Source organism: Suhomyces tanzawaensis (assembly GCF_001661415.1).
Source record: "Suhomyces tanzawaensis NRRL Y-17324 unplaced genomic scaffold CANTAscaffold_1, whole genome shotgun sequence".
Lineage (NCBI taxonomy): Eukaryota > Fungi > Ascomycota > Pichiomycetes > Serinales > Debaryomycetaceae > Suhomyces > Suhomyces tanzawaensis.
In genome coordinates, this window is record NW_017963636.1 from 2,274,322 (window position 1) to 2,289,172 (window position 14,851).

General features: G+C 47.9%; 7 protein-coding genes across 7 annotated transcripts; 4 read left to right on the top strand and 3 right to left on the bottom strand.

The window, feature by feature from the left end:
- Window positions 1-473: 473 nt before the first annotated feature.
- Window positions 474-2,183, bottom strand: ASN1 (asparagine synthase (glutamine-hydrolyzing) 2; the record flags this gene model as incomplete). Its single annotated transcript, XM_020206498.1, has 1 exon — window positions 474-2,183. The coding sequence occupies one exon, from the start codon at window positions 2,181-2,183 to the stop codon at window positions 474-476; it is 1,710 nt and encodes a 569-aa protein (XP_020067444.1).
- Window positions 2,184-2,731: 548 nt separating this feature from the next.
- Window positions 2,732-6,277, top strand: CANTADRAFT_4334 (uncharacterized protein; the record flags this gene model as incomplete). Its single annotated transcript, XM_020208949.1, has 3 exons — window positions 2,732-3,519; window positions 4,835-4,850; window positions 5,003-6,277. 3 exons carry the CDS (start codon window positions 2,732-2,734, stop codon window positions 6,275-6,277), a joined length of 2,079 nt encoding a protein of 692 aa, XP_020067445.1.
- Window positions 6,278-6,783: 506 nt separating this feature from the next.
- On the top strand, window positions 6,784-7,614 carry VPS28 (ESCRT-I subunit protein; the record flags this gene model as incomplete). The annotated part of the gene is made up of 1 exon (XM_020209152.1): window positions 6,784-7,614. The coding sequence occupies one exon, from the start codon at window positions 6,784-6,786 to the stop codon at window positions 7,612-7,614; it is 831 nt and encodes a 276-aa protein (XP_020067446.1).
- An 18-nt stretch (window positions 7,615-7,632) lies between these two features.
- On the bottom strand, window positions 7,633-8,466 carry CANTADRAFT_44051 (proteasome regulatory particle lid subunit; the record flags this gene model as incomplete). The annotated part of the gene is made up of 1 exon (XM_020209045.1): window positions 7,633-8,466. The coding sequence occupies one exon, from the start codon at window positions 8,464-8,466 to the stop codon at window positions 7,633-7,635; it is 834 nt and encodes a 277-aa protein (XP_020067447.1).
- Window positions 8,467-8,742: 276 nt separating this feature from the next.
- On the top strand, window positions 8,743-9,902 carry CANTADRAFT_24887 (RNA methylation protein). The gene has a single exon (XM_020207253.1). It carries the CDS (start codon window positions 9,099-9,101, stop codon window positions 9,486-9,488), a length of 390 nt encoding a protein of 129 aa, XP_020067448.1. The 5' UTR covers window positions 8,743-9,098; the 3' UTR covers window positions 9,489-9,902.
- A 1,419-nt stretch (window positions 9,903-11,321) lies between these two features.
- On the top strand, window positions 11,322-13,274 carry CANTADRAFT_35487 (serine/threonine protein kinase; the record flags this gene model as incomplete). Its single annotated transcript, XM_020208639.2, has 2 exons — window positions 11,322-11,657; window positions 11,793-13,274. Coding segments are annotated over 2 exons (1,818 nt in total), but the record flags the coding sequence as incomplete, so codon positions are not given.
- Window positions 13,275-13,729: 455 nt separating this feature from the next.
- PIR1 (beta-1,3-glucan linked protein) lies at window positions 13,730-14,704 on the bottom strand (the record flags this gene model as incomplete). Its single annotated transcript, XM_020209192.1, has 1 exon — window positions 13,730-14,704. One exon carries the CDS (start codon window positions 14,702-14,704, stop codon window positions 13,730-13,732), a length of 975 nt encoding a protein of 324 aa, XP_020067450.1.
- Window positions 14,705-14,851: the final 147 nt, after the last annotated feature.

Here is a 14,851-nt window from a genome sequence, read left to right on the forward strand (position 1 = left end):
GAGTGTGATACTCAGCACATATGAATTGGTACAAAACAGAAAAATGCACTATCAGAAATTATTAATTATTAAAACATGCCAACTTGGAAGATTTGGTACCAGATCTCCAAGGCTTGAGTAGTTTAGTATGATATATTTTACTCAAACTAGACCATTTGATTTAGCCTTTAGATATACTGTCATGGTGTTACGCATCGAAAAACAGTACTTCATTTATCTTTTACTTGCACAGCATGGAGAAGAGTCGACTCTAGTTACTAGGATACGTTTCGTTTCAACGATCTATGGCAGAAATTCTCTTTGCGAGCTGCTAATTACAGTCCATTTATTTAAAGTGAATTTTGCTGCTGCTAATTACATTAATTCGATTGAATTTTGCTCTATTTATGAGCTGCTACTTACAGTCCATTAATTCGATGTGAATTTTGCTGCTGCTGATTGCAGTCCATTACGTCACTCTATTGTAGAATGGCTTAAACCTTGTGCTCGTGGGTAGTGGCATATCTTCCCGAAGGGTCGGAGTGACAGCCCCATTCAGCCTTTGGAATCCATCTCATGACGGTGGAGGCAGCAGCCTTGGAGCCACCGAACATCTGGTCAAACTTGCATCTGTACCAGTAAGCCTCCTTGGTCTGAGGAATGTCGTCGCCCCATTCAGGCTTAGGGTTCTTCAATTCCTCGTCGGAAACCGCCTCTTCGGCAGCGTCCTTCAAGCCGTCGATCCACGAGTAGCCCACACCATCGGAGAACTGTTCCTTTTGTCTCCACAAGATTTCCTGAGGCAAGTATGGCTCGGCTGTAGGGTCGTCCGAGGTGTCGAACGCCTTTCTCAAGATGTACTTTTCGATCTTGCCCTCGGCAGGCTTGATCAACTTGTCCTCTGGGTTGATGTTCATACACACCTCCAAGAACTGCTTGTCCAAGAATGGAACTCTGGCCTCCAAACCCCATGCCATGGTGGACTTGTTGGCTCTCAAACAGTCTGCGTAGTGCAAGTTCTTGACTCTTTGGACACATTCCGAGTGGAAGTCGGCGGCTGAAGGGGCGTTGGCAAAGTACAAGTAGCCGCCAAAAATCTCGTCGGAACCTTCACCAGACAACACCATCTTGACACCCTGGGCCTTGATCTTTCTCGACAATAAGTACATAGGGGTGGATGCTCTGATGGTGGTGACGTCGTAGGTCTCCAAGTGGTGGATCACGTCGTCCAACGCATCCAAACCTTCCTCCAAAGTGAAGGTGTGAGAGTGGTGGATGGTACCGATGAAATGGGCCACCTTTTCAGCTGCAATCAAGTCTGGTGCGCCTGGCAAGCCGATGGCGAACGAATGCAATTGGTTCCATCCAGACGAGTGCAACGAGCCGTCAGCGTCGACTCCCGATAACTCCTTGTTGGCATCGATACCTTCCTTGTGCACAGTCACCTTCTTGGTTTCTCTGCTGGCAATGGCAGCGATCAACGACGAGTCCAAGCCTCCCGACAACAACACACCGTATGGCACCTCAGCCATCAATCTCTTTCTCACTGCCAACTCCAAGGTCTCTCTGACCTTCTTGTAGTCCACGTTGGTAGTAGGCACCTTGGAGCCGTCCCACCAGGTAGGAGTGAAATAACGGGTGATCTCGTCGGTGTTGGAGTCGTAGACGTGGCCAGGTGGGAAAGCGGTGATCTCGTCACACTCGTCCACCAAGCACTTCAACTCAGAGGCAAAGTAGCGGGTTTCTGGCGTCTGGGAGCTCTTTCCCATGTACAAGGTGGTGATTCCGATAGGGTCTCTGGCAGCAACGATACGGTCGTTCTTCTTGTCGTGCAACACCCAGGCGAACATACCGTCCAAGTACTTTGGAGCGTCGATGTCGTACTTCTGGAACAAGGGGATGATAGGCTCACAGTCAGACAACGACTTGTATGGGTAGTCTGCAAACTCCTTTCTCAAGTTGATGTGGTTGTAGACCTCACCGTTGACAGTCAAAGAGAAGTTGCCGTCCTCAGAGGTGATAGGTTGGGCCCCAGAGTCCAAGCCAACGATGGCCAATCTTTCGTGACATAAGATGGTGTTGTTCTGGATGACGTTGCCAGACCAGTCTGGACCACGGTGTCTGATTCTCTTGGAGTATTGGAGGGCCTTGCCCTTGAAGGCCTCGATTTCGGGCTGTCTGTACGCAGCAAAGATACCACACATGGTTGAAGTTTCGAACGGGGTCTGGGTCTGGATATATATGGTGGTGAAAATTTGTGAGTCAGAGTCGAGTTCCGGGCCGCAATCGCCGGTGTGCGCACGACCCATAACTGGGCGACGTTTTGAGCTGATCTTGGCGGCCCAGCTGGCGGGAGGCACTGGGGAACGCTTTCAGGACATTGTAGTGGCCTGTGGCTGTCCCCCAACCTCATCCGGGGGGGTCTCTGGCCGTCAGAATAAGCAGTTCTCGGGTGCCCCCCACCGCGCCCCCACTCACTGACTCACGAACTTTGTGGACGATTTCTTGGTATCTACGCAAGGCGGAAGGACATCCCGAGCTTATCGGGCCAGTGCGCCCTGGGGAACCCGCTAGCCTCGCCAGAACGCCGCGGCTGGCGAGCCCAGCGCAGTCAGCGAACCCTGTGGGGAACTGAAAAATCTGAAAATTTTCGAAATTCTCACTGTGCTTATGTAAGTGCTGACCAAGCTGACTTCCATACACCTGGCTTGGTTCAACCTGCAAATGGGCCATTTCTGCCTCCGCTGCCGCCATGGACCCCTTCGACTGCGTGCTCGTGGCCGCGCTCGCGACGTACGTAGCCGCAGCCGTCACCATCTTGCTCATCAAGTGGTTTCCGGCGCTCAACAGTCTCCTTCTCTACGGCAAAAACGTCGTGATTAAAACAAACTCCAACCATCACAACCCGTTAGAACGCTGTATAGAGTGGGTGTTTGGGCTCACTGTGCCCAAGTCCTACTTCACCCACTTCTACCTCCTTTTGACGGCTTACTGTGCCGCCATTCTGTGGGGCATACCCCGGGTTCCCCAAGTCAGTACTCCAGGCTTGGATCCCGATGCTTTCAAGAATTACAAGATCATCCACTACTTGCTCTGGGTACAAGGAGTCCGCCGTACTATCGAGTGCTTCTGCTTCACCCGGTTTTCGCCAAGCTCGCCCATCAATATCCTCCATTATTTGGTGGGTATTATGCACTATACGCTTGTGAGCGTCGTCAGCGGAGTTGCGTTGACCCTACACAAGCTGGACCGGGTACTGGCGCTCACCACGGCCGATATTGTGCTCGTGATAGCGTTTCTCGCTGTTTCGGTGCAGCAGTTCCGTCACCACCACCATTTGGCATCTTTGAAAAAGTATTCGTTGCCCGCTTTCAAGCATGTTGCGTGTCCTCATTACTTTGATGAGATCCAGCTCTACACCATAATCTTTATTCTCAGTGCCAAGGCCACGCCACAGACTCTTTTGGTACCATTGAGCTTTTTGGGATGTCTCGTGTTTGTTCTGATCAATTTGGGCGTCAGTTCGTTGGACAGCTACAAGTTCTACAAGCAGAAATTCAGGGACTTTCACTTAAAATACAGTATTATTCCGGGAATAATATAGGACAGTTTATAGGGTAATAATTTGCGTTGTAACATGTAGAAGCGAGTATGGTTATTTTTACCATCTGCTGGAAATCACTTTATTAAAAATAAGGATAAAGGATAGAAGAATAGAAATAGATCCTAAAGTTAATAAACATGTAAACACACGATAGGAACTCTGAATGTGATGTTATTCGCTCACTTTGCAATTTTAAGTTCTACCTCTCAATCTGACATCCATAATTCTCCAGAACAAATTAAAGATTGAACCATTTTTGCAATATACGCAAAAAGCTGAAAGTCGCGATTGTCAGATTCATTTTATTGAACTCCTTCATGTTTACAGTACTAAACTCGCTAATTGGGGAAACATTTTCTTGAGAAACGAGTTTTAGCGACAACCCCAACTAGAAAAATGCACATTTTGAGCCATGGTTGGGACAAAACTGAATGAAAAATCTAGTTTTTGCAAGCGGAATATTAATAAGCTCTTTAGCGGACGTTTTGCCAGTATTATTATCTGCTAGAAAATCAACTTTCGTGCGTTAAAATAAAATTCAGATAAACGGATGCAAAAGAAAAATACAGCAAATACGGTAATCCTAATTGTGAGGAAATGAACCCCTTTGAGCCAGAGTGAAAAGTTCTTTGCAAGAGAAAGATTCATAATATTTGTAGGGGCGAGGTTTGGCCAAACAACCATCTGTCAGAAAATTACTTTCATGCGATAAAAATAAAATTATGCAAAAAAGAGAGTAAAATAGAGATGGATGCAGAAGTGAAAATACGGCAATTGCACGAGAGCACTGTTGAATTGGGATTCAACCAGTCACAATTCCCCAGTTCCCTTCCAAATCTCGATCAAAGTGAAAGATCCAGTAGTGACAGAATTCTACGAGAGATGTAAAATCCGAAATTTATCCATAAACCCGCTTTTATTGTCTTGTGCTGTGGCCAGACATGGGTTACTACCCTCCGTGGTGGCTTAGACATACAATAATTTGCACCAGCGAGAGATCGTTGGCCCAGCAGGAAGCGTACTCCAATGCAAAAAACGCATAGAAATGCACACTGCCCCCCAATAAGTGACTCCACACTGCCTCCCCCAGCCCCAATGGCCCCAATGGCCCCAACGCGTCGCCTCATAACCAGTCTATACTAATTATATCTCAATCCTCCCATCAGTCACGAGACCGAGGCTGGGGTCCGCACTGACATATAGATCGCCTCCTGCACATACTAACCTTCCCAAGGAATCAACTACCACCAGCTACAACAACAACATGGTTCCGCCAAAAACCCAGGCCCCGGTGGCCACGAGTCTCCGACCAACCGGCACTAGCGTGGTGCGAGGGTGTCCTGGCGTACCTCGAAGTATCGTAAGTTTTGCAGCGAAAACCCAGTGTGTGGGGTCCTCAGCAGCCATACTAACCTCTAGCCTCGAATAGAAACTGTGGTAGAAATCCGCCCGGTTGGCGGCATTCCGTTCAAGATACGATCGGTGGGCATCGAATTGAGAACCACCCAGAAGGTCAGCGTGCCGTCGACCATCGGATCCAACGATACTACGCGTGAATACAAAGTGTACGACGACCCATTTGCGTACAGACCGCCCATGGGCGAGTTCCACAGAGTGCTCTTGGGCCTCGACATCCCGGTGATGATCCCGTTGCCCAAAGATATCATTGCCAGCGGCATGTTTCCCAACTGGAACGCGTCAACTGTCCATACACTCTGCGTCAAGATCTCGTGTGGTGACACCTACGACAGCGAGTTGACGTTCTTGGAGACGTTCCCCATCGCCATCAAGGTCTACGACACCTTGCCGTTGTATCGACAGTTCAATGAGCCGGTGGTGGAGTCCAGGGTCTCGGGTGACCAGCAGATCTTGGTGGACCTCTCGCTTCCTGTTTCGTCTGTGGGGCCACGAGACGAGTTTTTGTTGAACACCAAGGTGCTGACCAACCACTTGCATAATAAAATCAAGAAGAACCTCCGGCTCAACAAATTGACCCTCCAGATCAAGGAGATATTGGAGTGTCACGAAGGAGGATTGCCCACGCGCAAAGAACTCAAAATACACACCCAAACCCACACCCTCAACCTCGAGGACAGCCAGATCAGCACCCAGGGCTTCGCGTACAACTTCCAAGTCCCATTCCCGGTGCAAAACGACTATCTCCAGTTGTTCACCAATAACTACGAGAACATCCAGAACGAGTACTACGAACAGCAACATCAATACGTAGACGACCAAACAACCCTCATACAGTCGATCAACATCTCCAAAAATAAGGTTATTGACGAATTGGACGAAGGGATACCTTTGACCCACGTCCAGGGATTTACCACCCTTGGCCGCCTCTTCTCGTTGAGGTACGAGGTCATATTCAAGGCCAAACTATCACACAGCAAGGATATTGAGGTCAGGTTGCCCATAACCGTCAGCCCCTATGACCGTGTCAGTAGTGATTATTTATTGCAGTGGATAATAAGGGAATGCGAACAGGCCAGAAATAAGTTTGGGAAACAAGTGATCAATGACATCGTGAATACCTCCAAGTACGACGAAGTTGTGACCAAGTTGAGCCGCTTCAACCCCCCACCTGTCATCTATAGAAACATAAAACCTGATTGGGTGCGATTGGGGTACAATGAGCTCGCTTTCGGAAAGAATCCCAGTGGCAAAGCATTGGTGCAATATATTGACTAGATTCAACAAGAGTTAGAAGCAATTGTCAGAGGCAATAGAGGAATATGTCCAGCCTCGCCACTGGTAGCGAGATTATTTCAAAGTTCAAGAACCATCTACTAGTGCCGAGGACCACTTACTTCTCTTGACGCTGCTTTTAGCATCTCACCCAAGCAATGTACTTATGCCCAGTTCTTTTTATGGGTAGGATAGACATAAATTCGTACACATAAGAATGCTTGAGGCGGCTTCAAAGCAAGATTGGATGATTTCTTCTGAACAGTATAGCCAGTACAGAATTAGATAACGAATTATGAACACTAGAGTACGCACCAGTAGCAATCAGAGCAAGTAGAACATAAATAGCTATAACTGATGGAGAGAAATGTCGCGGAGCTGCAATGTCGCGCACAGAGATGTCGCACAACTTGATCTTATCACTTCCTGCTTCTAGTTCCACCACAGTATCACCAATCCCTGACCTTTCAGTATCCGTCCAGCGGAACCTCCTCAAGCTGAATGTCACAATGTCCATAAATTCTCCTCCCTCATACGCCCCAACGGCGACTACGTCGTACACTCCTTCCTCTGGCAACCAGCTCAAGTACCACCAAGAAGTCACCAAATCGTCCCTTCTCAAGACTGAGCTCCATAAAAGCGTCTACTCGTCGATGTCGGAGGTGTACTCCATCCTTCCTACCTTGGAAATGCTCGAAAACTCGTACTTGAAAGACTACATCACTGACAAGGAGAAGTACACCTCCACTACCTACAGACTCATAAACCAATACCAGATCATAGTCAAAGGGTTTGTGGAAGATGAGGCTGCCATGAAACTTCTCCGAAACGTGTTGGGGCCTGAATTGAGCGACGACGCCGGGAATTTTCCATCTCTACTTAGCCAAAAATTCCGATTACAGTGTCCTCTGGCAATAAAACGTTTACAGGCAGGCATTCCTGCCACCATCGAGCATTTGAGTACCCAGGTCGAAAGCTCCAGCCACCCCAACAAGGCTGGCAACAGTGAGGCATTCGCGGGAACTACGTCGAGCTCTGCTGGTCGGATGATCGCCGAAATTACAGGGAACTTCATCACATGTATGGATGCATTGAAGTTGAACTATAAGACTAAGGAACAACTCCACCCGTTGTTGAGCGAGTTGGTGATCAACTTGAACGACTTGATTGAGAGCGGAAGTCATAAAATCATCGAGTTCCAAGGAAAATCCAAGTTGGTCAACTGGTTGATTAAGTTGAACAACTTGGGCGATGACGAGGTGTTGGCCCAGCAGGAAATTGATTCATTTTTGGATGATTTGGATATGGCTTATAAGGGGTTCTATACGTCGTTGGAGTAGATCGATTGGTAACAACCTCTAAATAATAGATTCTATTTGTTCGGCGTAATTTAAAGCATTGAATACTGTACTGGAGGCTTCAGCTTGGTCGCCGTTGCTTTCGTTTCTGTTGAAGTAGATGACACCGCCTTCGATCTTCCAGTTGTCCACCTCAAATTGCTCCTTCAAAATGGTCTCAAACACACTATCGGATTGCTCTTGGGGGAAGTACAACAAGTTCTTGCAATTGCTGATTGGGATGGAGTCGTAGGTCTTTTCCAAGGACTTGGAGATTTCGAATCTGAGGGCATTGATCAAGGTATCTATGAAGTGGGTGTACTCCTTGCATGGCAAGTTCTTTTCTTCCTTCAAGAGCTTCCAGATCTTGATGTAGTTTCCTTCCATCAAGTTTCTTTCCAAGTTGATGGGGAAGCTCAAGTACTTGTCCTTTTCTGTGTCGTAGTGGCTGGAGTTGTAGATGGTTTCCAACTCGATGTGGAACTTGGAGATCAACCCCTGGGACAACAAGTAGAGCAAGTATAATGATATGATTTTGGTTGCATCTGTATTGAGCTTTTCTTGCTTGGAGTAGATTTGGGCAGTAGCGTAGAAAGGTCTTAACTGAGCGAAGTAGTTTTCGAACGACTGGTAGTTGTTGGTGAGCAACGACGCCAACGCTCCGATTTCGAGGATTCTCTGCGCGATTTTCAAGTCGTTGACTTGGTCCTTGGTCAGGGTGTTGGAGGGCAAAGGAATGAGGAGATTGTGCTTGATTAATTCGATTTTGATGGGCGCCAAAAGCTTCAAAGACTGTTCGTATTCCTGGCTGTCGAACAGCTTGTACAATTCTGCGGTTAGCTTCTGTAATGACATGGTGGAAGCGTGTGTGGATGTGATTTGGAGTTGGAGTCTATCAAGTTAGTTGTCGCCACCGGTGCGAGGTCGTGCGCATACCATTATTTGCAACTAGGCGACTTTATGAATGGTACTAAAGAATAAAAACTGTCCGATGAGTTATCTGGAGCTGATCTGTTGATATACATATACCTCTATTGGAGCCAATGTATTAAATTTAGGACTCGAATCGGCCAAAAACAATATTTATTAATAAAATTTTAAGATCATATTATAGGATGATGATAAAAGAATTGAGAGCCCTGATCAAAGTGTCTAGGAAGGAGAAGTAGGAGATGTAGTGAGAGAGGGAAGAATGAGAGATAGACAGGATCTCGGGAAAGCCGGGGTTTTTACGGGCTTTGAGGTGATGAATTGCTGCGAAATGAGCCTAGAAGAAAATCTTCGGGAATAGACGACTAGAGAAAAGATAGACTGAATTTGCTCTCTAGCACCTACAAGTCTGGACCAGTCAGGACCACCTGTCAACGTCAAAGGGCCAAAGGGACGCCAGTTATTTGTCCACCCCGTAGCCATATCACGTGTAAATGATCACATGACGCATCATAGCATCAAAAAAATTCACCAGCGATGACTCCCATCACACCATCATGAAGTTCTTAACCACCAATTTCGTCACCTGTGCCGTCAAGGGATGCCTGAGCTCGCTCGAGGCCTTCCCCTTGAAATACGAAGACTGCCAGCTCGTGCAGGAAGAGACTGAATACAAGCCTGAGTTCATAAGCCATATGCTCGAGAGATTGGAGTGGAATGCCATCGTGCAAGTCGCCAAGGATCTTGGAAACGACTCGTTACCTGCCACCAAGCCTGAGGGATTGGACCCAATCATGGAAGACAGCCAAGCTGTGTTGAAAGATTTGCATACCTTACTCATGGAGACCCAGATCGTGGAGGGCAAGATGAGCTGCAGGAACTGTGGCCATGTGTACCACATCAAGAACTCGATCCCCAACTTCCTTTTACCCCCACACTTGTGCTAGTCACCCCCTTCATACTCCTAATAGACAAAAAGTTACCATTTGTAGAAGACCTTGGAGCGAATGAAATGGAATTATCAATTTGCTGAGATTGGAAAAAGGGTCAGATTAGTGAAATAGTAGAGATTTCTATATCAAAAGGTAAGATCAGCAACAATCTATCGTGGGTACCATTTTCGGCATAGTGATTTCCCCTCAACAAGACAAAGTTGGTCTTTTATTAAAAGATGTATGTTATCACCTAATCGAGAATATAACACCGAAGATGACCCTATGAAATGCACGAGCGAAGATAAACTCTGGAAGCATTTAGACTAAAAATAGTCATTTAGGCTCATATTCAGCTGATTTAATAGCAGGTGATTGAAGTATTTCTGTGCATAATGCCACATCTAAAAAAAGATATAGGCCAATGATAATAATAGCTTTGAAAAAATAGTAAATTAATAGAAGAATTAGTATGAAGCTATAGTATCCTTTGGATACATATTCTATTCATTTATTTGTAACAAACAAACATTTTTATTCTTTTTATCATGCGTATTCTTTCCGTAGAAAGCTACAGCACAGAATTGCCTGATAATCCACAGACTGCCTGAATGGATCAGGTTGGTCCGAGAAGCACACGACTCAGGAAATGCATAATCAATGTGCCAAATTGGCCGAATAGATCAGGTTAGTCCGTAGTTGAAAAAACTTGCCAAACTGGCACCATCAACCTAACGGACCTACAAAGTCTAATCCATCCTCCACCCAAATGGTTATGGGCCCAACCCCAGATAGGAGACGCCTGGGCCCTATACAGTATAGCAACTGCTTACGTAAGCAGAGACAATCAAATTTCGTGCCTGGCGGTGCCGAATCACACCCAAAGTCTTCTCTTCCCACCACACCACCGCCCTCGAGCCGAGTACTAGCTCGACACATCTGCATCTGCCGCCCGCTCCCGACCACCGCTCCTTTTTCAGCGCCCTCCCGAGCCTCGCCCAGCGTGCTACACCAGCATAACTTGTGGCATACGTCATAGCGTCTACCACAGCGTTTCGCCTATCAGCATTGGAAAACACCATGGTGGCTCTTCCATCCATCTTCCAGAGCTCTGGAAACACCAATGGACCCGAAAACAAGGCGTCCAGCCCGTTGAACCAACAGTACGAGGTGGACTCCGACAGCTCCATCTTCAACAGCCCGTCGGACTACGCAGTGAATCCAAGCGAATTGCGAGCTCCACCGTCCATCAAGCCAGAGGCAGACTCCCACAGCCTGTCGTCACGTTCTCGTTCCATTTCCATCTCCAAGTTCTTCTTCAACAAGGACAACGGGTCCGAGGGCTCGCCTGAGGGCCTCCAGAACCCGTTTCAGACGTCGTCACACCAGCAGCCGCCTCTGGCAGGCGGTGCTGACGAAAAGAGGCCCCCAAGCCTCGTTAAATTGAAGAATCTCTTCCGCATCTCTTCGTCTCCATCGCCATCGCAAATGGACCCTTCTGACGAAAAGCACCACCAGGTCGACTCCATTGATCCCGTTACCAGCACCGAGGAGCCTACCTCGTTGGTCAAAAAGTTCATGCTAGTCCGTAAACGTTCGCAGTCCAGTCCTGCCAGCTCGCCCAGTCATTCGCATACCAGATCAATATCCATCACCAAGCTGACAAAAGACGACAAGGCGCCCAAAAAAGAGGCGTCCCCCAAGGACTCTCCCACAGCTTCCAGGAAGAAGACCACTCCCACCATCGACACCAAAAGAAGTGCGCTGTCGCTCCGCATCAGGCTTCCGGAAATCGTCACCCAGTCGCCACATTCACCGCCTGCCGATTCGTCCTCCAGAACATTGAAGACTCCAGAAAGTCCTGTCGTGTCGTCCAGTCTCTACTTTGCGTACCAGGGCCTTCCTCCCCATTTGGGTGCATCCAGCGGATCGCCCCACAAAAACTTCGAGGAATCGGTCACCAACAGAGACGACTTGTCGGTGTCATTGAGACACAATGACTCGGTTTTCTCGCTCAGTGACAGTGGAGTGTTGAAGCCGCCAATGGCCCACCAGAACCAGTTTTCCAGTGGCGAAGAAGATACCTTGAACGACATGCGCAAGACAAACTCCACCTCCCCCCACTCGACAGACTTACCCCCAAAAACTCCCACCAACAGGCACACTAACGACTCGCACGATTTTGTCGATTTGAAGGGAAGTCCAGAGTTGAGAGGCTACAAGTCTGACCTCAATTTAAAGGAAACCGAATTGAAAGCGGAAAATGGGGCACCCTCCAAAAAGAACCAAAATTTGAACGTGCCAACCTCTCCAGTACAGCCTCCTAAGGCGTCTGGCTCCACCTTGGTTCCACCAAGCTCGCCATTTCAGAGAACCCTTCGTAGAGTGGCCTCTGCTCCGTTGGTGCACAGACTCTTGAGCGAGTCGAAGCCGACCCCAGCCAGCGCCCCAAATGCCGAGGATGAGGAGTTCGACATCAATAAGCATATTGGTGAGCTCAAGATAACAGGAAGACCCAGAACCTATACCCAAGAGAGAATGTACTCGTCAGCAGCCACCAAGATCATGGATGTCCAGGTCAACCTGGACTGTTTCGAGAAAATCAGGCTTCTTGGCAAGGGTGACGTTGGTAAGGTGTATCTTGTCAAGGAGAAGGTGTCCAATAAGCTCTATGCCATGAAGGTTTTGAACAAGAAGGAGATGATCGAGCGCAACAAGATCAAGCGGGCGTTGGCAGAACAGGAAATTTTGGCCACCAGCAACCACCCGTTCATTGTCACGTTGTACCACTCGTTCCAGTCCCACGACTACCTCTACTTGTGCATGGAGTACTGTATGGGTGGTGAGTTTTTCAGGGCTTTGCAGACCCGAGAAACCAAGTCCATCGCAGAAAACGATGCAAAATTCTACGCTGCTGAAGTCACAGCCGCTTTGGAGTATCTCCACCTCATGGGATTCATCTACAGAGACCTCAAGCCCGAAAATATCCTCCTTCACCAGTCGGGTCACATTATGTTGAGTGACTTTGACTTGTCCAAGCAATCTGAAAGCACCAAGAACCCGGAGATTTTCTTCAACAAGGGCAGTCACTTGTCCTCTAACAGCAACTCTAGCCACGCGGGTGGTTTGAGTTTGGACACCAAGGCATGTATTGATGGGTTCCGTACCAATTCGTTTGTGGGTACCGAGGAGTACATTGCGCCTGAAGTCATCAAGGGAAAGGGTCACACTTCAGCTGTTGACTGGTGGACTCTCGGGATTTTCATCTTCGAGATGTTGTACGGAACCACTCCGTTCAAGGGTGCTGACCGAAAGAAGACGTTTGCCAACATCTTGAAGAAGGACGTCAAGTTCATGGACACCCAGTCGATCTCGTCCAACTGCAAGAGCCTAATTAAGAAGTTGCTTATCAAGGACGAGGTTAAAAGACTCGGTTCCAAGACCGGGGCATCGGATATCAAGAACCACGCATTCTTCAAGAACACCCAATGGGCGTTGTTGAGACACCAACAGCCTCCAATGATTCCCGTCTTGACCAAGAACTCCAAGAAGTATGAACGTCCGACTGACAGCGTTGATATGAGTGGCCCCAAAGACAACAAGACCAAAAACGGGGCTGTGGACTCCAACGACCCGTTCCGTAACTTCAGTTCGGTTACTTTGCACTATAGCGAGCAAGAGGCCAGCGATTCCGCCGTCTACAACGCTGAAAGCACCGCCTATACGAGCGTCGCATACACAATGACTAGTGGAAACACCTTCAAGAGTCCCATGAAGCAGAAAGGGTTTTTAAAGAGGTAGAGCCTTTCGAGCAGATTGGACAGAAGCAGGCTGAAAATAAGCAGACTGAAAAGAAGCAGACTGAACTAAAAGTAGACTGAAGATAAAAGCTCAACATACATCTTTACCTGTGTAGATGTTAGCTTCGTTTGATAGCATTGAAAACATTCATTTTTGATAGCATTATATCTGATAATAGTCCCATTGGACTAAAAGTTTAACAGATGTAGGATAATTTAAAATTTAAATTAGAACTGCACTTTTGCATGTCGTAATTAAATTTATTCCATTCCCACTGAATGCACGACAAGTCGAGTCCACTATTGTCACAACGTTTCATAACTTGCCTATTGCACTTATGCCTGACAAGTCAGGCCGATTACAGCTCGTCATAATCATATACATATATTCCCATTCTATTATACAAACAGCACAGCTGTGACCCTTCTATATCCCGTAGCAGGGTGATTCATAAGCTAACAGTCGACCAAGTCGATGACACTCAACTTGACTGGAGTACACTGAGCAGCAACGTTTTGGTCGTACAAGTTGTAGAAGTCACCGGAGGCACACTGGAAGAAAACGTCATCAGAACCCAAGGCCAAGTTGCCGTCGTGGGTGACAGACCACCCAGCAGCAAAAATGGAGCCGGCTTGTGGAGGAGGGCCGTCAAACTGGAATTGTCTGTTGGCCACAATGGCTCCGACTCTGCCCTTGGCGTCCTTCAAGATTCCTCCGCTCAAGTTCATTCCCAACGAGTTTTCAGTCTTACAGGAAGCTGGAAATCCGCCAGTGGGCTTGTCTGCGTTTGGAGTTGGAGTGCCAGTTGGGTTTTGCACCTGGCCATCGCTGATTTGCGAGGCAGCAGGAGCAGTGGTCTGGTGCTGAATTTGACCGTCACCAATCTGGTTGACCACGCTGGAGGTGGCAGTTTGGTGCTGAATTTGACCGTCGCCAATCTGGTTGACCACAGAAGCAGTTTGATGCTGAATTTGACCGTCGCCAATTTGGTTGACCACAGAAGCAGTTTGGTGCTGAATTTGGCCATCGCCAATTTGGTTGACCACAGAAGCAGTTTGGTGCTGGATTTGGCCATCGCCAATTTGGTTCACAACACCAGCAGTCTGGTGCTGGATTTGGCCATCACCGATCTGGTTCACCACAGAAGCAGTAGGAGCAGGTGGTGATGACAAAGTGATGGAGGTCTGTTTCTGGACCTGGCCATCACCGATCTGTTGCACAGCATCTCTCTTGTGGTTGGCAGAAGGAGCAGCAGTGGCAGTCGACTCTAAAGTGACGATCTGGATACCAAACAAGTGGGTGTGGTCAGCAGTGGCTCCAGAAGGAGCAGGAGCAGCAGGTGTCAAGGTGCTGTAGTTATCGTTGGGCACGTAGGCAGCGGTGGCCAAGTTGACCATGGCAGCAGCAGTAAAAAGGGCAGAGTATCTCATGTTAGTTTGAAGGATGTGTCAGAGAAGTGATGGGTGCATAAATCTGGGCACAGCTGCCAGTTTATATAGTGGGGATCATATGCGCCAGGTACATGCTGCCAGATCAGGGCATGGTGTCAGTGGAGGCTTGCATTAAGCAAGGAGGCC

What these genes read in the sequence shown, in the direction of transcription:
- CANTADRAFT_24887 (XM_020207253.1), top strand. Translation starts at nt 9,099, where the DNA reads ATGAAGTTCTTAACCACCAATTTCGTCACCTGTGCCGTCAAGGGATGC.